This window comes from Danio aesculapii, chromosome 19, assembly GCF_903798145.1.
Source record: "Danio aesculapii chromosome 19, fDanAes4.1, whole genome shotgun sequence".
Classification (NCBI taxonomy): Eukaryota; Metazoa; Chordata; class Actinopteri; order Cypriniformes; family Danionidae; genus Danio; species Danio aesculapii.
In genome coordinates this window covers 6,972,420-6,996,578 of record NC_079453.1, presented here as the reverse complement: position 1 = coordinate 6,996,578, position 24,159 = coordinate 6,972,420, and the positions used below count along the sequence as shown (strand labels likewise).

The 24,159-nt window shown below is 37.0% G+C and overlaps 1 protein-coding gene across 1 annotated transcript in view; it reads right to left on the bottom strand.

Annotated features, from left to right (window-relative positions):
- The window catches only part of jupb (junction plakoglobin b), a 135,702-nt gene that overhangs the window by 10,346 nt on the left and 101,197 nt on the right, over positions 1-24,159 (bottom strand). The window contains exons 9-14 of the mRNA XM_056479321.1: positions 20,144-20,482; positions 12,121-12,273; positions 10,825-10,944; positions 10,465-10,615; positions 5,794-5,915; positions 2,683-2,725 (exon numbers count right to left, since the gene is read on the bottom strand). Coding sequence (XP_056335296.1) covers positions 2,683-2,725; positions 5,794-5,915; positions 10,465-10,615; positions 10,825-10,944; positions 12,121-12,273; positions 20,144-20,482 — 928 coding nt within the window. The remainder of the gene's footprint in view (positions 1-2,682; positions 2,726-5,793; positions 5,916-10,464; positions 10,616-10,824; positions 10,945-12,120; positions 12,274-20,143; positions 20,483-24,159) is intronic.

Genomic DNA, 24,159 nt, shown 5'->3' with positions numbered 1-24,159 from the left:
TGCTTCAGTCCAGCATATACATTAGCAGGATGATGAAGATGAAACCAGGGTGGACATTTCAGCAAGACAATGATTCAAAACACAGCCAAGGAAATTTTCAAATGTTTTTTGAGAAAGAAAATCAAGCTGAAGAATGGCCCAGCCAATCACCTGACTTGAATCTAATTGAAAGCACAAAATAAAGCTCAGATTTGATAGACGAGACCCACAGAACCATCAAGATTTCTACACTCTGTTGAAGTCTGTGAAAAAATCTCACCTGAGCAATGCATGTGACTTCATTCTCCATATGAGAGGCGTCTTTAAGCTGCCATTTAAGTCAGGTGATTGGTTGGGCCATTCTACGGCTTGATTTTCTTTCTCTGAAAGCATTTGAGAGTATCCTTGGCTGTGTTTTGGACCATTGTCTTGCTGAACTGTCCACCCTGGTTTCATTTTCTTCCTCCTGCTAATGTAGATGTTGTACTGAAGCAGCTAATATTTATTTACAATGAGAAAGGGCAGAGCGTTGCTGAAGAACTACTGAGAGATTTCAGCTGCTGTCTGGGCTTTTCATGCCTTTCTACACCTTCCTTTCTTCATGTGTTCAATACTTTTTCCCAGCGTCATTTCATTTTATTACACAGAACTTCATTTGTAATCTAATTAGATTTGTTTTATTTGCATATATGGATTTCTTTAGTTGTAACCAACATCCAGTGAAAAATTCAAGTCAACATCACCTTTAGAAATATGATTTTTGAGAACAATGGTAATGCGTTCAATACTTATTTCCCTCACTATACATATTGTGACATTATACTGTTGCTTGCGGTTTTATTATTTAATTCAATTTGTGCTATAATTAATAAACTGACTTATCATTCCATGATCATTTACTCTCCCTTAAATGGCTTTATACGTTTTATTGTTAAACAAAGAAAGAAGATACTTTGAAGAATGTTGGACACAAACAATTTTACCTTACAAATATAGTTAAAGACAAAATTATTAAATAGAAAAGTGCTGCTTAATGGAGAGATTATGTTTCCCCAACATATTTTTAAAGATAATAGTTTTAATAATTTGTAATAACAAATTATTTTGTCTTTGCTATGTACATGACAGTACATAATATTTTACTAGATATTTGTTCTATTCTGTAGCCAACTGAAGAACTATATATATCTCTAAAGGGGGCTAAAAATAATGACCTTAAAAAAAACTGCTTTTATTCCAGAAGAAAAAATATAATAGTAAAAAAAACCTGAAAATTTCCATGCTGCGTTAAACATCATTTGGGAAATATTTGAAAAAGCAATAAAATTGACTTGATAATATCAGATTCATAACTAAACTAATATTTTAAAAAACAATATTTCCAATAATATTTAGGCTTCAACTGTATATTTTAACCCAGACTCGTTGTGGATATGTACTCCTATATACATTTCTGGAGATCACGAAATACGTCCCAGGAGGTACGTTTTCCAGTTTTTGTTTAGGCTAATCCACCAGAAGCCGCTGTGTACGCTTTTTCAGATCTCAAATTTCTCTCACGAGTGCCATTCGTGCCTGCTGTTCTCTCGTTAATCCACTAGAGGCCGCTGTCAACTGACTGACTGACTGACCTATTGACTGACCCACCATTCTTCTTCCCTAAACCCAACCGATAGTGTTTTCGAAAGCACTGATTGACCCACTCACCACTTTCCCTAAACCAAATCAACAGTGTTTTGAAAAGCAATCCACTCTTCCTGCCTGATTTTCACCATGTTTTCAGATCTTACCACATTCTCACCCTGTTATTTACTTGTTTATTACATTTTTTGGCTTCTTTTTTTATTTCACCTGCTTTCTGGAATCGTTTTTCGCAAAACTCAAACCCTGTCATAGCGGTCAACTCTGCTCTGAGTCTCAAGTCCACCGACATACATGGCGAGCTACTGAGCAAACTGGTAACAGCGGAAAAGCTGTGCACATGGAGGTAAGCGGTCAGCTGTTAGCTCAAAAGCAACAGAAGCCGTCGGCGAAGTCATACTGCCCTGTAGCATTCGTTTTAAAGACGAAATGCAGCCATATGTAGTTCTGGCTACATAATTCGCACTCTCCAGAAATGTATGCAGGGGTACATTTTCACCTGTGTTGATATATTTTTAGGCTTCGATTGTAAGTGCATTTTCTCATTTCTAACTTCAGATAGTTTTACAGCTCAACAGTATCTCTGTGTAGAAAACCCCAAAATCCAACACACAACAGACTACACTATTTCAGTCAATCTTTTTAACGTACTGCATCAGTGTTTCAGTCTGTCACTAGAGCTATCTGAGGGGCTGACAACTGAAACTGGTCAAATGACTGAAGATCAGGCAGCAAACCCAGCTAATGTTCCCCTACTGAGGGAACACGCTTTTCTGTCACTCGGCGTAACAGACTGACAACAACGCAATCGAACCGCTCTGGAGCTTGATAAATGTGAATTCAATGACTGTCTCTCTTTATCTTTTCGTCTTTGACCCTTCTCTCGCGCGCGCATCCACCAGCCATAACTCATTTGTCATGTGGCATTTCATTTTAATGCTCTTGGCAGTAATGCGGCGGGATGCGCTGGATAAATAGGCAATTTGCTGCGGTGTTGCGCACTAAAGCAGAAGGATAGAATGAGAGTGAATGTGCCGGGCTGTCGATCGGCTTGCAACTCACCATCTGGTATGTATCCGGGGTCGAGAGGCATGGCGGCGTGTGCCTGGAAGAAGAATAACATACACATTCATTCACTTTTGCTGTCTTCAAAGAGTGATTGATCTTAATGAAGTATGAGGAAATGTCAAAATACTTTTGTTGAGTTGCAAATCAGCATATTATTAGGATTTCTAATGGATCATTTGGCACTGGATAAATGTTGCTGCCTTAATTTGTTAGTGAATCAAAGGAAATCTCAGCTTACATTTGTCAAACTGACTAACAATATTAAGTTAAATCATACTTAACTATAAAAATGTAGTTGAAACTTGATTAACTTATTAAAATATCTTAAGGTATCATAAAAAAACATTTGCTGTCATGACTTTTATCAATTTTTACAGTGTGGAAGAAAAATGCTAAAATAACATTTTCATCGTAGGAATAAATGGTACTTTTAAATATATTATTAGTAAGTTGTTTGGTAATAATACTTTAAATATATTACATATATAAAATATAAATAATAATAATAATAATAATAATAATAATAATAATAATAATAATAATAATAATAATATATAAACAGTTTAGATGCAAAACTCTCTAAATCCATCAGACATCTTTTCTTGTAAATGAGCATTTTCTATCAGGCTCCTATAATTAGGCTCAGACGTTTCATATTTTAGATAATGATAAGGTTATTATCTACAAAATTTTTTTTTCTTAAATGTCACTTTAGACAATTCTTTGGTTTTTAACAAGGTAAATTTTCTTGTGCTTTTTTTTTGCAAAAACCTCTAAATCCAACTACTGGAACAAGACATTGTAATTAGCTGAAAATCACTAGGGATGTAATTATAAATTATTTTAATAAACATTAAACACATTACACAAACCACCTAAAATTAAAAATACATAAATCTGTCAAGTAAGTGGCGGTTCATTCCACTGTGTAGAAGGAAAATGAATGAATGAACGTAAGTGCATTAATCAAAAACATTAAAATTTACATTAATTAAATCCTAACAATCAGTTGTCATTTCTGATATTTGGGATTTAGATTTAATGTAAGTTGAACAATGTAAACATTGCAAACTAAGCTACTTTACGTAGGAGTGCGGTCCCCCCGCCCACCAATATTGATTGACAGGCGCGTCATCATATCCTCAGTTTGTTGATTCACGTCCGCCATTTTCAGCGTGAGTCGAAGCGATATCACTAAAGGAACACCCTTGCTCTATTTTTAGATGCAAGGCTCATTGGGCTCAACACAAGAGCAATATTCTCCACATTATCGCTTTAATCGGAATTATTGGTTGTATCTTTAGGTAGGTTTGCAAACATGTGTACTTCTCATTGAGTCTACCTTATACTTCAGCCGTTTGCATTTCTCGCGATCACAGAAGCTTGCTGTGATCTTAACTAGCATGCGTTTTAGAATTCTAAACATAGGTTTCTATCAGGGTACACACAAGTCAACGGCTGGGCGCCGCGGACCGCTGCAGACTTGAAGCGCCGTTGTGTGTACCCTGATAGAAACCTATGTTTAGAATTCAAAACTGCGTGGCGTGACGATTCGGGACACTTCATGTTTCTGCCGCACCACAGAGAGTGTCTGGTGTGCCGTGTCACGGCTTTGAGCGGCGCATCCGGTGCCTCAGTCAAAGTTAATTCAGTGTGCGTGGTTATTAGTTTCTGTGTACAAGCTCGGCACTTGGAACTAGCACACAGTTGACTGTAAAACTGTACAGACACATATGATTTTGTACTCTCTGCTTGGTCTGTGTCCGAGTCGTACATGTACGACTGATTGCTGATCCTCTCACTCCTGCTCCTCTCAGTCTGTCAGAGCGGGTCAGAGCGGGTGAGCTCATGGGCCCGCCCCCTTGTTACGTTGGGCGTGAAGCCGAAACTAATTTACATGTGAAGCAACACACCCCTAAATCAGCGAACTGTGGACACGCCCCCAACATGACACTTTTAAACCCATTATAATAAAAAAATCTGAATTGTGTTTTGAACTGAACCTAAACTGGCACACTCAGAAAAACCATAATATTAATATTAAATCATAAAAAAAGAGGTAAACTATGTGCCCTTTAAAACTATTTGCAATTCAAATATTTTTGTGTGCTGCAAGTAGAACAGAGCAAAACTTTGAGAAACATCAATATCTGTGCAATGTCCATTTATATAAAAAGCTTATTAGACATATAGTATAAAGTAATTTAAATAATGTATAGTTTAATACATTATATTTATCTTCAAAAAAATCTTACATTAGCAAATAAAACACACAGAAGGCTACTGTGCTAAAAATCGGATGTCTCTCAGACATTTTTAGCAGCTGTCATTCATTCATCCTCATCATACTCAAGGTCTTGATCGTAACATCTTTTTTTTTTTATCCTCATTTTGTTTATCTTTAATCTTCATGAAATGGAGTTGCTGTTTAATGTACAGTAAATCGGACTGAAGTAGCGTTACTGCACAAAAAAACATTATAAATGCATGCTAACGGTCTAAAAATGAGCACACCCAAATTTATATCTTATAAAACAATTAACTACAAATTTAGAAAAGAGAAAAAAAATCAAGAGAAGCAAAAAAAAAAGGAAAAATTTTGTTGAAATTTTATAGGTTGTAATTCTTTTGCAACATTTTGCTTGAATTTAATTGTATTATCTAGATTTCTAAATATGATTTCTAAAATATCATTTCAATAAATATATCTGTTTAATAAATCTGTTTTGTTTAAATGCACCAAAATACATTGCCTATATTCACTGAGTAATGGATAAAAATATTTATTTTCAAAATGGGGTGTTTTCAATTATGCTGAGCACTGTATATGTCATTGTATATAGGCCATTAGAGCTTCGTCATGTAAATCTGTAAGTAAACGTGATGACCGTATAACTGAACTGAAAACTGAAACCCTAAATGAAAGCACAGTGTACTTCATATCAGAGCTGCGTTGTATTACATTTGAATAATTTCAAGGTCTGTTATCAGATATGCCAAATCAATATAATTATCTCATTACGATTGCTAAAAAATTGCCAGGCACAACTAATTGTAAATGGTGTGAGTAATGCTCGTGCTGTGTGATTGAGTCATTGTACTGACCATGTCCCAGGCTGCAGGGTCGTGTTTGAAGAGGGAGTGAGTGAGCTCCACTGACACTCGCTTCCTGTAGTCAGAACTCTTGTCCTCTGAGATGCGGAAGAGAACGGCTGCGGCGTAAGTGGCTGAAGAAGAGAGAGAAAAAGAAAGAAAAACAGACATGAGCATAATCAAATAATTATCCGTCCTTCCATCCTTCCTTCCATTCACCATCCATCCATCTAACTGTTTGATTTCTATCCCTTATTTCTTTACCATCCATCCATCCATCCATCCATCCATCCATCCATCCATCCATCCATCCATCCATCCAACTGTTTGATTTCTATCCCTTATTTCTTTATCATCCATCCATCCATCCATCCATCCATCCAACTGTTTGATTTCTATCCCCTATTTCTTTATCATCCATCCATTCATCTATCCATCCATCCATCCATCCATCCATCCTTCCATCCATCCATCCATCCATCCATCCATCCATCCATCCATCCATCCATCCATCCATCCATCCATCCATCCATCCATCCATCCATCTATCCAACTGTTTGATTTCTATCCCTTATTTATTTATCATCCATCCATCCATCAATCCAACTGTTTGATTTCTATCCCTTATTCCTTTATCATTCTTCCATCCATCCATCCATCCATCCATCCATCCATCCATCCATCTGTTTGATTTCTATCCCTTATTTCTTTATCATCCATCCATCCATCCATCCATCCAACTGTTTGATTTCTATCCCTTATTTCTTTATCATCCATCCATCCATCCATCCATCCATCCATCCATCCATTCAACTGTTTGATTTCTATCCCCTATTTCTTTATCATCCATCCATTCATCTATCCATCCATCCATCCATCCATCAATCCAACTGTTTGATTTCTATCCCTTATTCCTTTATCATTCTTCCATCCATCCATCCATCCATCCATCCATCCAACTGTTTGATTTCTATCCCTTATTTCTTTATCATCCATCCATCCATCCATCCATCCATCCATCCATCCATCCAACTGTTTGATTTCTATCCCCTATTTCTTTATCATCCATCCATTTATCTATCCATCCATCCATCCATCCATCCTTCCATCCATTCATCCATCCATCCATCCATCCATCCATCCATCCAACTGTTTGATTTCTATCCCTTATTTCTTTATCATCCATCCATCCATCAATCCAACTGTTTGATTTATATCCCTTATTCCTTTATCATCCATCCATCCATCCATCCATCTGTTTGATTTCTATCCCTTATTTCTTTATCATCCATCCATCCACCCACCCACCCATCCATCCATCCATCGATCCATCCATCCATCCATCCATCCATCCATCCATCCAAATCTGTTTGATTTATATCCTTTATTCCTTTATCATCCATCCATCCATCAATCCAACTGTTTGATTTATATCCCTTATTCCTTTATCATCCATCCATCCATCCATCCATCTGTTTGATTTCTATCCCTTATTTCTTTATCATCCATCCATCCACCCACCCACCCATCCATCCATCCATCGATCCATCCATCCATCCATCCATCCATCCATCCAAATCTGTTTGATTTATATCCTTTATTCCTTTATCATCCATCCATCCATCCATCCATCCATCCACCCATCCATCCCTCTATCTATCAATCATCCATCCATCCTTCCTTCCATTCATCACCCATCCATGCATCAGTCCATCTGATTTCTGTCTATCTGTATTTATCCTTTATTCCTTTATCATCCATCCATCCATCCATCCATCCATCCACTCATCTGTCTGATTTCTGTCAGTCTGTGTTTATCCTTCATTTCTTTTATCTACCATCCATCCTTCCTTCCATCCATCTATTCATTGATCAATCCATCCATCCTCCATTCATCCAACCATCCATCCGTCCTTCCATCCATCTACCCACAAAGCCATCTACCTATCCACCCATCTATGTGTGTCAAAATCAAAAAAGAAAAGGGGTTTAAACATCAAAACAGAAGACATCTAATCATATTTCACTGTAACAATAATTTATAATCCAATTAAAACGATCAGGCATAATTTGCACAAGACACATTTAATGATATACTAATAGACTCTTTAAATCTTGAAACCTTCACTACCCTTCAAACCTCTGGGTGTTACCCATTTGCCAGGAAGAAGTTTAATACATTTAAAATATAATAAGAACACTGATTATTTTAACTTATTTTAATAAGTACAGGTATAGAAGTATAAGTGCAAATACATTTGGAATTGGGCTACACGGTGGCTCAGTGGTTAGCACTGTCGCCTCATAGCAAGAAGGTTGCTGGTTCGAGTCCCGCCTGGGCCAGTTGGCATTTCTGTGTGGAGTTTGCATGTTCTTCCTGTGTTGGCGTGGTTTTCCTCCGGGTGCTCTGGTTTCCCCCACAGTCCAAAGACATGTGCTACAGGTGAATTGGGTAAGCTAAATTGGCCGTAGTGTATGTGTGTGAATGAGTGTGTATGGATGTTTCCAGTACTGGCAGCTGAAGGGCATCCACTGTGTAAAACATGTGCTGCATAAGTTGGTGGTTCATTCCGCTGTGGCGACCGCGGATAAATAAAGGGACTAAGTTGAAGGAAAATGAATGAATTAATGAGTTTGGAATCAAAAGGGACTTTTAATTTGCTACAAAAATAAAACATTTGAAATAATCCCTCTTTATATATATATATATATATATATATATATATATATATATATATATATATATATATATATATATATATATATATATATATATATATATATATAACATCACAGTTACCACAAAATATTAAAAGTTGAACAGAATGATTTATCATTTGACCCTGGGCTTGCTGAAAAATTTAGCTTGGTCATCACACCAATAAATTATGTGTTCAAATCAAAGCAGATACAGGAGAGTGTTGGCGGATTATGAAAAGTGCTGATATAATACTGTATACAGTGAATAAGTCAGAATTGCCAGTACTCAGTCTCCGCTTACATCCACAGGGAGCCCGCAAATCAAGGAGAAGGTTTGCAGTTTCAAATATGCTTAAGTTGTGTTTATACAGCCTAGAATTTCTTGTACACACACACACACACACACACACACACAAAAACATCTGTATTGGTTTGACCTATTCTGTTGTTTCAGGGTCTCCAGTAAGAGGTTTACATCCATTCAAGGTCAAAACACATTTAAAATTTCTCAAAATACACAACTCAGCACCAGCTCTTCTCTTACAGTGTCTGAAACAGTTTGTTCAAGGATATAGTCTCTCTAAACCCCGCCTTACTGTGAAGATACTCTATTCTGATTGGTCAGATCATGGCCTAGTCTGTTGGAATTGGTTGACTTCTTACCAGTGGTCAATAAAGGCTGCTGGGGCGCCACCCCCTCCTCCCCCCTTCAATTTGCCCCCTTCAACATGTAAATAATAAGTTAAATATATATTGCAAATATTACGGTCACACTTTATTTTATTTCCATTGTTGAATTTAAGTTACATTGCATTTACATGCCAACTACTTCTCATTAGATTATAAGTCAACCCAGGCTCATTTTGAGAACGTATTCCCGGGGACGTTTCTGGAGACCACGAAGTACGTCACGGGAGGAATGTATTTTTGCAGTTTTTGTTTTCGCGAATACGCGAGAGGCCGCTGTGCGTGCTTTTTCCCACGCCATTCTCGCGTAATCCCGCTAGAGGCCGCTGTCGAACGACCTTCTGCCTGTCTGCCTGGATGACAGAATGATTGACCGTGCGACCGGCCAATCGGCTGACCCACCCTCCTCCGTTCCTAAACCCAACCAACGACGATTCACAAAAGCCGTCCAGAAAAAGAAAAGCCCTTGTCTGATTTTTACCACGTTTTCGGATTTTGACCACATTCTCACCCTGTAACGAACTGGTTCGCTTCATTTTTTTGATTTTGTTTTTGTTTTCTTACCTGATTTCTGGAACCGCTCTTCCCCGGACTCGAACCCGGTCGTCGTCGTCGTCGTGGTCAGCCCCTCGATCTGCGCCTCGAGTCCACCAGAGTACACGAAGAGCTAACCGGACAAACTGGTTGCAGCGGGAAAGCCCTCCACACGGAGGCGAGCGGCCGGCTGACCGGCCGGCAAGCGCCGAAAGGAACGGCGTCGCTTAAAAAATGAAATGCAGCCGTTCGTACCCCCGGCTACGTATTTCGCGGTCTCCAGAAACGTCCACGGGACTACATTCTCAGAATGAGCCTGGGTTGTTATAAGTAGACTGTTAGGTTGGGGTTAGGGTTAATTCAAGTTGACATGTACCTGCAAAGTTTCTTATAGTCAGTTAAATGTCTGTTGAAGGAGCAGTATCAGCAGATATTAAGCAGACAGTCTAATACTCAAATGGACCATCAAAATAAAGTGTCACCAATATTACTATCCTTATGACTATTTACTATTGCTAATATTACTATCCTAATCTATAGAGTTGTGGTAAACTGTAAGACTGTTTGGCCAAACGATCTTCGAGGTTTGAGAATGTAGTTCCTGTTTCAACAAATGAGCCAAACCAATGCAGAAAAATGCAGTTTCCTGCTGTTCATCATTAGTAATATTTATTGAAAATTTTAACTATATTTTTTCATATGTGTGCTTGAAGCGCCGGACTAAAGAGTGTTTATGTAGGTACACAAAAAAAAAAAACTCACCAATGCCCTCATTCGGGGAGTGCAGGAGCTCCATCAGAGGTGCAGACGCTCCTTCTGCATCGATCATCTCAGCCGACTGCTTATCCAGAGCCAGCTCACACAAAACACCGGCCGACACGCGCTTGATGTTCTCCACGTATGAGTACAGCAGCTAACAGGACAGAAGAACCACAGCACTTATACTCCTAAAACAACATCTTCATTTGCTTTACTGATGTTCTGCACTTTTAACAGTTTCTGTCTGAATAAAGTAACACATACTGTAATCATGTACAGTGCTTTTAGAAGCAGATGAATGACAATACAATTATTCACACACATGCACACACACATATACAGAGGCAGAAGTGTGTTCAGTACTTGCACAAACAGAGGAATGGTCTGCATGCTGGCGATTTCCCCTCGGTTCATTGGATCTCTGGCCAGAATGTGCAGAGCTCCTGTACAGCCCTCCACAATCTCCTCCATTCGCACACCGTCCTGTCAACAAAACAGAAGCGTTCCTATATTTAAAAAAGTTGTATGTTCCTTTTCTTTCAATGTTTTAGACATCAAATAAAGATTTTATTCAAATATTTCAAGCAAATACATTTTCTTAAAAATTTATTTGCGTTTAAAATATATTTTTCAACATATTTTCAAAAATATCATAAAAATATCAATATATTTTATCAAAAAAAGTATTTTTGCTATTCAATCAATCAATCTATCTATCAATCTATCTATCTATTTATCAATCTATCAATCAATCAATCAATCAATCAACCAACCAACCAACCAACCTACCTACCAACCAACCAACCTACCTACCAACCAACCTACCTACCTACCAACCAACCTACCTACCTACCTACCTGTCTGTCTGTCTGTCTGTCTGTCTGTCTGTCTGTCTGTCTGTCTGTCTGTCTGTCTGTCTGTCTGTCTGTCTATCTATCTATCTATCTATCTATCTATCTATCTATCTATCTATCTATCTATCTATCTATCTATCTATCTATCTATCTATCTATCTATCTATCTATCTATCTATCTTTTCTTAAATATTTCCCAAATGATGTTTAACAGAACAAGGACATTTTCACAGTATGTCTGATAATATTTTTTCTTCTTGAGAAAGTCTTATTTGTTTTATTGTGGCTAAAATAAAAGCATTTTTAATTTTTTATGAACCAATTTAAGGTCAATATTATTAGCCCCTTTAAGCATTTTTTTTCTAGTGTCTACAGTACAAACCTTCACTATACAATAACTTGCCTAGTTAACCTAATTAACCTAGTTAAACCTATAAATGTCACTTTCAGCTGTATAGAAATGTCTTGAAAAATATCTAGTCAAATATTATTTACTGTCATCATGGCAAAGATAAAATAAATCAGTTATTAGAAATGAGTTATTAAAACTATTATGATTAGAAATGTGTTGAAAAAAATCTTCTCGTCATTAAACAGAAATTGGGGAAAAAAATAAACAGGGGGGCTAATAATTCTGACTTTAACTGTGTGTATATATATATATATATATATATATATATATATATATATATATATATATATATATATATATATATTTATTTTTATTTATTTTTTAATTAATTAATTTATTTTTTTGCTCATATTGAAGTGGGTGTTAATATGAGCCCAGATCAGTGTTCTGCACCTGATAGGTCTGCTGGGCTCCTGATCCGTGTCTCTGCGTCTCCTGATGGGCTTTGAGGAGCAGGTTGACCAGTCGAGGGATGGCGCCGGACTCCCGCAGAGGAGCCTGATTGGCTGGACACAGAGCCAGGTTACGGATCAAACCCACTGTGGCCTACAGAGGGAACAATCAACATCAATAACTATAACAAAGCTATACCTTTTTTGGTGAACACTTCATCTGTGCATGTCATTAAGAAAAGAAAAAAAAAGTTTGCCCTTGTAATCTTTAATTGAAATCTGAAAATGCCCTTCCTGTTTGTTGTCAGTTAAATTATCAGATTACATGTGTTTTAGGCATTGGGCGGGGCTAACAAGCTTAACCACACCCCTCCAGCTTTCATTTTAGGTCTGTTAGGTTGTAATAACTCTCCCGAAACCCTTTTCCTGATCTTTCTGAATGAAAGTTACGTTACTACATCTAGTCAGCTAGCAGTAACAAAAAACAAGCCACGCCCACTGTTTTCTCATTTAATATTCGGTTTCTCAAGGGACTGAGAAAAAAACGAAACAAAAACGGGTGGAGCTTCTAGTTCATGTGGACTTTAAATTCCTGACTGTTAGCGCATGTAAAAATACATTTACACCTGTACATCACTCTAGTTCAGGGGAAATGTCCTTTTACTTCTGCCTGACCATCTGCGCAAATGCAGCACTGGCTAATATCTCGCATCTTCATAGCGCATCATTAGTCTGTGATGTCGGCTGATTGAAGAACAGCAGCTGATAGAGCAGATCTTCAGGGTGGGACACCAGTCATGGCAAACAGAGAAATAAACATGATGCAATCCATTCCACATGTTGGCTGGTCATGTGTGTTGTGATCTCTCGTCTCCACCCTGCATGAGTGCAACTGAACACATGCCACCACAGAACGTCTGAACACAACCCATCTGCTTTCTGTATTAGAAAACACATGGTCATGGGTCTAAAGAAAGGCTTTTCGAACCAAGAACAATGATAGTTAATATTAAAATAATTAAAATTAAAATAATAATAAAAGTAATATTAAAATAGGGCCACGTTAAATGTCAAATACATTTTATGTTCTAGAATATTAGATTCCATTAGATTCTGCTTTCCTGTTTTAAAGTAAGTTAAATGATTACATTTTATTAAGCAAAAGTCTTTTTTAACTGGAATTTTGAAACAATGCATTTTGCACAATTTATTAACAAACATGATTTGATGACAAATATGCCTGTTCAAATGAAAACAGTTGTAGTGTTATTGTTTGTCTTTATAATTATCAATAATGTATATTACAGTATAGCATAATATAGTATTTATAATATAGTATTCATAATTTATAAAATGTATAATATTATTATTCGTTTTTATTCTTTGATTTTCTTATTTCATTTAAATGTCTCACCGGCCACTTTATTAGGTATACCTTACCCTTTTGCCTTCAGAACTGCCTTAATCCTTCGTGGCATAGGTTCAACAAGGTACTGGAAATGTCCCCTTCCACCACATCCCAAATGTGCTCTATTGGATTGGGATCTGGGGACTGCGGAGGCCATTTGAGTACTGTGAACTCATGGTCATGTTCAAGAAACCAGTCTGAGATAATTTGCACATTATGACATGGCGCGTTATCCTGCTGGAAGTAGCCATCAGGAGATGGGTACACTGTGGTCATAAAGGGATGGACATGGTCAGCAACAATACTCAGGTAGGCTGAGGCGCTGACACGATGCTCAATTGGTACTAATGAGCCCAAAGTGTGCTTAGAAAATATCCCCCACACCATTACACCACCACCAATTTCCAATCTTCTATTGTCCAATTTTGGTGATCCTGTGTGACTTGTAGCCTCAGTTAGCTGACAGGAGTGGAACCCGGTGTGGTCTTCTGCTGCTGTAGCCCATCTGCCTCAAGGTCGGACATGTTGTGTGTTCAGCTCTTCTACGTACCTCGGTTGTAACGAGTGGATATTTGAGTTACTGTTGCCTTTCTATCAGCTCAAACCAGTCAGGCCATTCTCCTCTGACCTCTGACCTCGTGCATCAACAAGGCATTTGCCCCCACAGAACTGCCGCTCACTGGATATTTTCTCTTTTTCAGACCATTCTCTGTAAATCCTAGAGATGGTTGTGCATGAAAATCCCAGTAGATCAGCAGTTTCTGAAATACTTAAACCAGGCCGTCTGGCACCAACAACCATGCCACGTTCAAAGTCACTTAAATACCCTTTCCTCCCCATTCTGATGCTTGGTTTGAACTGCAGCAGATCGTCTTGACCATGCCTACATGCTGGACAGTTGCTGCCATGTGATTGGCTGATTAGAAATTTGCATTAAGAAGCAGTTGGGCAGATGTATTTAATAAAGCGGCCGGTGAGTGTATATACAGTATACACAATGTAATATACAATATTATTTAACATAAAAGTCATAAAAATCTAAACATTATCAAAATATTATACAACAACCTTATAATCTATATATAAAATATAATCTTTTAATAAATACTCATTTTTTTCAATGAATATTACAATGAGTGCCCTATAAAGGGTTAAAAGCTAAACTATGTAGTGTAAAATTAAAAAACAATAAGTCACAATTTATCTTAATGTCCAATTTACGTGCTAACAAGCCATTAACTAAGACATTTAGTTCAATAAACTACTAATTAACTGCTTATTAATAGTTAGTAAAGGAGTAGTTGGGTTCTTGGGTAGGATTTGTAAAATAAGACCATATCTTAAAAGTGACAATTAAGAGTTACATCTTAATACTAGCAAGCTAATAAGCCAGTAGTAAATGGTGTGAATAGTTACTTAAACTAAAGTGTTAACAAACAGAATTTCAAATTATGAAGAAGATGGACTTGAAACGGACTTACATCAGGAGTCTAATAAAAGTTGATTTATTTTTATACACAACAACATCAGAAAACACACTCTCAACAGCCTAATAATTCTCCCTCCACCTTATTAATAATTTCCCTGGAATCGGACACATTGGTCTGCTGAATAAATTAACGTCTGACAGCATTTCAACAATGGCGATGGAAGTGAAAACACAGAACGTGACGCTACTCTCAATACAAGTCTAAAAAGCCTGCTAAATCAGCCAGTTCACCCTAAACAGAAACAAACCTCTAATCAATGCGGACGCTTATATTTCTGAGTCGCCAGCTTGATTTTGTTAGGAATCTCTGCATGGAGACGGCGAATGGAAATAAAAGCCTGGCATCCTTCTGGATCGATACACACATGCTGAAAAGATCACACACACACACACACACACACAGGTTTGTGCTTGAACGCTCTGATACGATTAAGCGTGAGATCATGCGTGCCTGGAGCTCGTGCCCACAGAGAGACACAATCAGATCCTGCCCACCACAAATCAGAGAGTCGAGGACAGACAATTACATCCAGCACGACCTTCCGTATTCACACAGGCTTCAAGGGCTTCCACTGACACCAGGCAAAAAATAAATACTGCCATTGACTAGCCACACAAACCGCATGTTTATTTTAGAAGAGCGTGGACGGTTTTTATTTTTATAACGCCTGAAAATTGAACATCATCTTTGATCCATAAGCAGACGTCTGCAACATTCACTGTAAAAATGCTGGATTCCACACAATCGATTTGTTTTGGAACAACATGAAGGAATGAAGTAGTCCAACATGAAGTAGTTTTGGCAAATATAAGCAGATTGAACATAAAACAATTAAGTGGTCCCAATGAAATCTCAAGAATTGTGTCGTTTTAACTCATTTTAAATTAGTAGTTTATATAAGGAACTTTTTTTAAATTTTGAGTGGTCTATATAAATATTAACATCTATTGCTGCATCCCAATTCGCATACATAAGTATGTATTTTTTATGAAGGAGAAGTATAAACTTTTGAGTGTGTAGCAGAGCAGTATGCATACTCTTTGGGGCATACAACTTCCACATTAACCAACACAAGCTCATTCTGAAAAAGTAGCCCTATATACGTTTCTGGAGATCGCAAATTATGTAGCCAGAAGTACTTTTTGTAGCCGATAGCATTTTTTTTTTTGCTTAAAATACTATTGGTTGGGTTTAGCGAAGAGGGAGGGTGGGGGTTTTGGTCCGTTGGTCAGTCAGTCAGTCAGTCAATTAGTCTACAGCGGCCTCTGGTGTATTTACACAAGAACAGCAGGCGCGGATGGCTGGGAATGAGCTTTTTATAGTGTGTGCTATAATGTTACTGTTGATTTCTTGTGTTTGAATAGATGAATATGGAGTAAATACACAGTACAGTTTTATTGCCACATTATACAGCTAAAGTCAGAATTATTAGCCCTCCTTTAAACTGTTTTTCTTTTTTAAATATTTCCCAAATGATGTTTAACAGAACAAGGAAATTTTCACAGTATGTCTGATAATATTTTTTCTTCTGGAGAAAGTCTTATTTGATTTATTTCGGCTAGAATAAAAACAGTTTTTAATTTTTTTTAATTTATTTTTAGGACAAAATTCTTAGACCCTTTAAGCAATTTTTTTTCTTTGTCTACAGAACAAACTATCATTATCCAATAACTTAATTAACCTAGTTAAGCCTTTAAATGTCACTTTAAGCTGTATAGAAGTGTCTTGAAAAATATCTTGTGATATATTATTTACTGTCATCATGGCAAAGATAAATAAATCAGTTATTAGAAATGAGTTATTAAAACTATTATGTTTCGAAATGTGTTGAAAAATCTCAGTTAAACAGAAATTGGGGGAAAATATAAACAGGGGGGCTAATAATTCGGGGGGCAAATAATTCTGACTTCAACTGTATAATTATGATAGCATGATATTGTTGCTTTCAGTGAGTTCCTAAAGATAAATACCAACTGGAATAACTACAGCAGTCGCGATCGTCGATCTCATATGTAGTAAGAGATCACGACGACATATGATGACATGTGCAGGTGTTGTAGTGCTGTCCCATTTCTTAAGGGTAAATTTTGAAGCCCTTCCCCTTCACACTCTGTTTCAAGGGCCAAGGGGAAGAGGTAGGGGTACAAAAATAGAATTGGGATTGGGCCTTAGACTTTGCGCTTAGATAGTTAAAATAGAGCGTAAATAAAATTCGGTTAGAGCTAGCATTATGTATATGAAGATGGTTGATAACTACGAAGGTTATGCAAGCATGATTAGATATAATATTCAGATGTACTTACTATGGACATATTATCCAGTTTAAATTTGGTAATAGATATTTGTACAGTACATAGATGGTTATGATTAGATCAATATGTTTAGATTGATAATTGTACAGTCAAGGTGTACATTTGCATATAATAGTGAGCATATAATAGTGCATGGAAAATAGATTTATTTCCCCTTGTGCTTTGTATTAGTGCAAATGTACTCTCTTCAAGTCTCATCAGCAATGAATAAGTGAAAATCAATTGTGCTTCTAGAACATTATCAATAGTCCTTTTACATATTTTTATTAATCATTCACTCAACCTTCATGCCAATTCATGTGTTTTTTCTTCAATTAAACACTATTCCCCTTTGCCCCTGGCATCCTGGAACAAGAATCTGCTGTTTTCAGTCAATGTATGGCAATGAGTTTCCTTGCATATGATCCTCGAGGGCTCTTTTATTGTTTCATCTTGTGTCCTCAACATTTGACTGAAGCCCCAGCGGAGCGTAGGAGAGCAGCTCAATGACTGAAATAAAGCAGCAAATCAGCTTAACGCCAGAGGAGAGTCTCAGCGTTCCTCCATATCAAAACCTCAGCAGCACATCTGACCTTTACATTTAAACACGGAGACGACTTTCAAACCCGCAGCCATTCAGACACACACAGACAGAAAAAACACTAGGGCTGTCTCTACACTCCAGCTTTAATCTAATTAATTGCACGATGTTGCCAATAAATCGCAATTGAACTGCTTGTGAAATTTAACTGAGAAATGACTCCCCAGTAGTGTTAGCATTATGTACAATTTGACAGGATTTATAATTCATAACTTTGAAGCAACAACAGGCATTAAAATAAAAAAAAATCTAAATTTGGCATAGAGTGCTTTGTATTAGTGCAAATGTACTAATACAAAATATGTACATATTGTTAGAGCTGCACGATTCTGGCTAAAATGAGAATTGCGATTTTTTGGCTTAAAATAAAGATCACGATTTTCTCATAATTCTTAAGATGTAAAATAAAGCTTAATATGAGTCGGCAATTAATATTGTTTTTTCTCAAACATATGGTAAAACAACAATAATAGCATTATGTGTAGGTCTGCTGGTTTCTATAAATAATTATATTCTACTTATAATAATTCTGATGTTAAATTATGTTTGAGATATAGGCCTATGCTTGCAATCTGTCATTGACAACATTATTAGACCATTTAATTCACTGGTAAAATCAACATTATATAGGCTAGAGTAGTTATACTGACACAACAATAAACATTTATTTTCATGCACAAATGATGTGCATGCTTTCGGTTTAATTTTCACTGCTAAGTGCTGTTCATACTTCGCGCGTGGCACTCAAACAATCACTCTGTGCCACAAACTGAAGATTATTTACAACTTTATTACCTGTTACTCACAGCCTATGCAGGTTCTGTTCACTAAAGTAGACGCGCACGTCTATCATTAAGTAGGGAGCGCGCCTGCCCTCTCTGTGATAACAGCTCTGGGTCAGCAGCTCACGTCACGTGTGATTTCCCGGCCGCGAATATAGCATTATATGAAGACAAAAATGACATTTTTAGGCGAATTATACCTTATAAATACAGTATGTGACTCTTTCAACATCATTTGGAGGTGTCCATGTCGCTGAGCAATGTATGCAAAACAATGAAAAGACTCGTGCAGCTGCCTTTGCTTCTCTCCTGAACTAGAAAATATGATTGGCAGAATGGTAAAAATGCTGGATTAAGATCGTCTAGGGGGTCGAATCGAGATCGCGATCTTTTTTCAATTAATTGTGCAGCTCTACATATTGTTTTACATATCTGAACAGTATTCAGGTACACAAATGTAATAATTACACTGCAAAACTAGCTTTTCTTCCTTTAGTTCAAATATGTAAACAAATTCTTAGATTGTTTTTACCTTCAGAAGAAATAAGTCAAAATGAATAGTTTTTCCTTAAAGCAAGCAGAATTATCTGCCAATGGTAAGTAAAATAATCTTATTTTTTCTTTGAAATGTAGATATTTAGATTAGAAACAAGACAAAAATTCTAAAATTTTGCATAAATCATGTCAATTCTGTATAAATATTACAATAAATCTTTGTTACACCTCCAATCATTACACTTTTTTGTGCCTAAATGTTTTAAACTCCCTTTAAATGCTCAGTCACAGAGCATACCCAGATAGCAAAATAACATAATTTCAACCGAAAATCAACGTTTCTTTTGATATCGAATCAACGTTGATCACCGGCATTGATTCAACAGTTTTGCTCATAGGGTAATAATGAAACGACGTCAGGCACTCTATTCAAATCTAACCTGAAATCGACGCAATTGGATATTATCCGACGTTGAATCGATGTTGATTTTCAGTCGATCGAAACAACGTTATAGAATCCACACATTTTCAACATATAATCGACCTAATTGGTTTGTCTACCTAACGTTGAAATGATGTTGATTTACAGTCGATTGGAACAACGTAGAATCCACACATTTTCAACATATAATCGACCTAACTGGTTTGTCTACCTAATGTTGAAACGATGTTGATTTTAAGTCGACTGGAACAACATAGAATCCACATATATTCAAAACACACATGCAAGTGATAAATTTTCACTTTATTATAGTTAAACTAACAGTGACTCAACAAACTAAATGCGTTTGGTGGCTCTTGATCGACTACATTTCAGACTGAACATTGCATTTGTGACTATTACAGATGCGCACATTGTGATATCGATGCTGTAACCATATATTATGCAGCCCCATTGCTAATCTTATACATTTCACCACTGATATAAATCATTTTAACGAGTTAATAAAAACGTACCTTCACCACAGGCCAGTAGTGCGGCTGACCCAGGAGTTTAGTGATGGCGGGGATGCCGTAATGCAGCCGCACTGCATTCTGGGCCAGCTCAGCGTCAGGATGACGGCTGGTGAGGTGTCTCAGGGCACAGACGGCAGGTTCGGCCACATCCTCCTTCTCCCCAGCTCGGAGCACAGCATGAATGAGCGCCTCCACGCCGCCGCTCTGCGTGACCAGGGCCTTGTTGCGGGCGTTGTTGCAGGTGAGGTTTGACAGGATGCCAGTGGCGCAGGTCAGCATGTTGACATCATCAGAGCCCAGCTGACTCACTAAGATCTGCAGCAGACCGTCCAGACCCTCCTGGAGACAAATAAAGCCAGAAGGGCTCAGATTCTGTCAAAGAAAATGTATTAAAACACTGTGGAATACTTGATTCTGACTTGATTCTACAGTGCTCAGCATAAATGAGCACACCCCTTTTTGAAAATGAAGATTTATATCAGACCCTTTTCACAAGACTGTTATGACATGTTTAACGGTCATCACCATCTTAAATCCTGTAAAGTTTTTAATATTTTGATAAAAAAAGAATATATATTTATATGTTTTTATGTATGTATCATATCATCCTTGCATCAAACTGCAAAAAAACAAAGCACTGTTTGTTTGAGGGGTTTCTAATGGCCAGCAGCTAGCTCTCTGCAACTCTCACATGATCGACCACTGAAGCTAAGCAGGGTTGCAGCCAGTACCAGAATGGGAGGCCCTTTTTCTTACACTTCAGAGTGATTGGTTATCTGGCGATCCCCATAATGTCGTTCTGAAATAACGTCTCCATTCCATCCTTCAGGGAATGAAGGTTACAGCACTAAACTGGGACATTCTTAGTCATAGTTTTCACTCATTTAACACAAATCAGAAAAAACAAACTACATAATGACTATGAATGTTTAGTTGAAATTTAGAATTACATGGATCCTTGAGTATTGTTCAAATTCACCACTTTATGTTAGTGGCTGTTTTTGCATAATAATATGGTGTCATGGCTTTGCAAACAAAAACTGTCATTATAATGGGGCAAAAACAGCCACTAACATAATGAAAGAGTTGGAAATTATGAATGTATTGTTGAGTTTTGCACTATCAAAGCATTTTCCCAAAATATTTGTCAAAATAGGATTTGTCACCACAAATCTGTCCATTTGCTAAAGCACAGAGAAAGTTGTGGCCAAATTAAGACTCAAAATGACCTCAGAGTGGATGAAAACATCCCCAATAGCACACAAGAGTAAAATGAATAATTATATGGTCTCTAAATCCCATTTGTCAAGAAAGAAGGAAGCAAAGAAAGAAACCTCCAAACAAAAAAGTACTCTCACTTTCACAACCAGGCGCTGTGTAATGCTATTTAAAAAAATCACACCCTGAAATCTCACATCATGATGACAAAATTAAATTACAGCACATTAATTTGTGCTAATAAAGTCCCATACCAGGAGAATTAAAGAGAGCTTTTAGCACCAATATAACGATGGGGAAAGTATTGGACACACAACATTTATCACATCTCCAGGGGAGTGAAAACAGGCCGAAAACGTCACCTGTCGTCTCCAATTTGGCAGGTAGGCAGATGTTATCTTTGAACACCTCTTGTGGCTTGTTAGTGAAACAGTGAGTATTTTAAAGGGCTCCAATGCTGGCCTTTATACAAGATGTAAAATAAGTCTCCGGAACGCGTCTGTGAAATTTCAGGTCAAAATACCCATCAGATTTTGTATTATACCCTGCTGAAAATGTCAATTATTGGGTCAGAGGGAGTTGAAGCTGTTTTGGCCACTGTGTTTTTAAATGCAAATGAGCAGATTATCCCCGCCCACTCGAAGTAGGTTTTCCCTGCCCACTCCTCAGATGTCAGGATAGACACAGAAAAAAGTCAGAAAGCAACTCTGACACAATGAAGCAGAGAACCACAGTCACAAACACAGGAACTCCAGTGATTGAAGCATCCTCGTTTATAGTTGTGAATGTGCACACTGTCCAGATGTGCTAATTCCAGCGGTTATTACTTAAGGTAATTACATAGCTCAAAAAGTATAGTTCAAAATGTAATATAAAAATCCTAAATGCTAAAATACAAAAAAAAAAAAAATATATATATATATATATATATATATATATACTAAATACTAAAAATATCATTAATGCTTCTTGAGATGCAGTTTGATAACAGAGATTTTGGACAGATCTTTTAATCCCAGTTTCTTTGCAAATCCTGTCTAATGGACAAGATAATACGTATTAATACTGAGACATGTTAATACACACCTATCAATCAATATCGATGTGTGGGGAAAACTGCTACATCACATTGCAGTGGGTCTCAAAATTGCTGGAGTTTGGATTTTGGACATTTAAAAAAAACACTTATTGTGTTTATATCACTTTAATATGACAGTGGTTACAACATCTAAAATACAAAATGTGCCATTTACTGCTTCTTGAGGTCAAGTTTTGATCACAAAGAGTTTGGACAGATCTTTTAATCTAAGTTTCTTTGCAAATCCTGTCTAAAAGACATGACAATAAGCGTCAATAGTGAGACATGTTAATTCACACCTATCAATTAATATTGGTGGGTGGGCAAACTGTTAAATCATGCTGCGGCGGGCCTCAAAATGGCTGGGATTTGGATTTTGGACATTTAAAAAAAAAACGTAATGTGTTTATATCACTCCAATATGACAGTGGATGCAAAATACTAAATGTGCCATTTACTGCTTCTTGAGATGCAGTTTGATCACAGGGATTTTGGACAGATCTTTTAATCCCAGTTTCTTTGCAAATCCTGTCTAATGGACAAGATAATACGTATTAATACTGAGACATGTTAATACACACCTATCAATCAATATCGATGTGTGGGGAAAACTGCTACATCACATTGCAGTGGGCCTCAAAATGGCTGGGATTTGTGTTTATATCACTTCAATATGACAGTGGATTAAAAATACTAAATGTGCCATTTACTGCTTCTTGAGATGCAGTTTGATCACAGAGATTTTGGACAGATCTTTTAATCCCAGTTTCTTCGCAAATCCTGTCTAATGGACATGATAATAAGTGTCAATAGTGAGATGTTAATACACACCTATCAATCAATGTGGATGAATTGGGAAAACTCCTACATCATGTTGCGATGGGCTTCAAAATTGCTGGAGTTTGGATTTTGGACATTTAAAAAAAAGAGACTTATTGTGGTTATATTAATTCAATATGACAGTGGATTAAAAATACAAAATGTGCCATTTACTGCTTTTGAGGTGCAGTTTAATCAGATCTTTTAATCCCAGTTTCTTAGCAAATCCTGTCTTGTGGACATGACAAAAAGTGTCAACACTGACACATGTTTACACAACTATCAATCAATATCAGCGGATGGGGAAAACTGGTATGTCGTGTAGCGTTGAGTCTTAAAATGGCTGGGATTTGGATTTTGGGCATTGTAAAAAAGAGACTTATTTTGTTTATATTACTCCAATTTGACAGTGGATACAAAATATAAAATACAAAATGTGCCATTTACTGCTTCTTGTGGTGCAGTTTCATCACAGAGAGTTTGAACAGATCGGTTAATCCCAAAACTTTTTGAGCTACATAATTCATAACGCTGGAATCAGTGTTGTAAATTGTATACAACTACAAACGAGGATTCTTCAATCACACAACAGGAGTGGCACGTATTATCAAGTCCACAAGACAGGATTTGCAAAGAAACTAGGATTAGGAGATATACCAACACACGTTTCTGTCCAAACAGCTTCCAAACATTGATTTTGCATGAAAGGCTCAGTTTAATGTTCACAAACTGACCCCATTCACCTCTTTTACAGATGTTTTTAAAGAGAAAAAGGATCAAATGAAATCATTTTTATAGTAAGGTAATAGAAATCAAGCCAAGAGCACAGTTGATTGATTTTAACCTGCACTGAATGTGAAATCTTTCTTTAAAATTCACCTTTTCATGTCTCAGACATGAT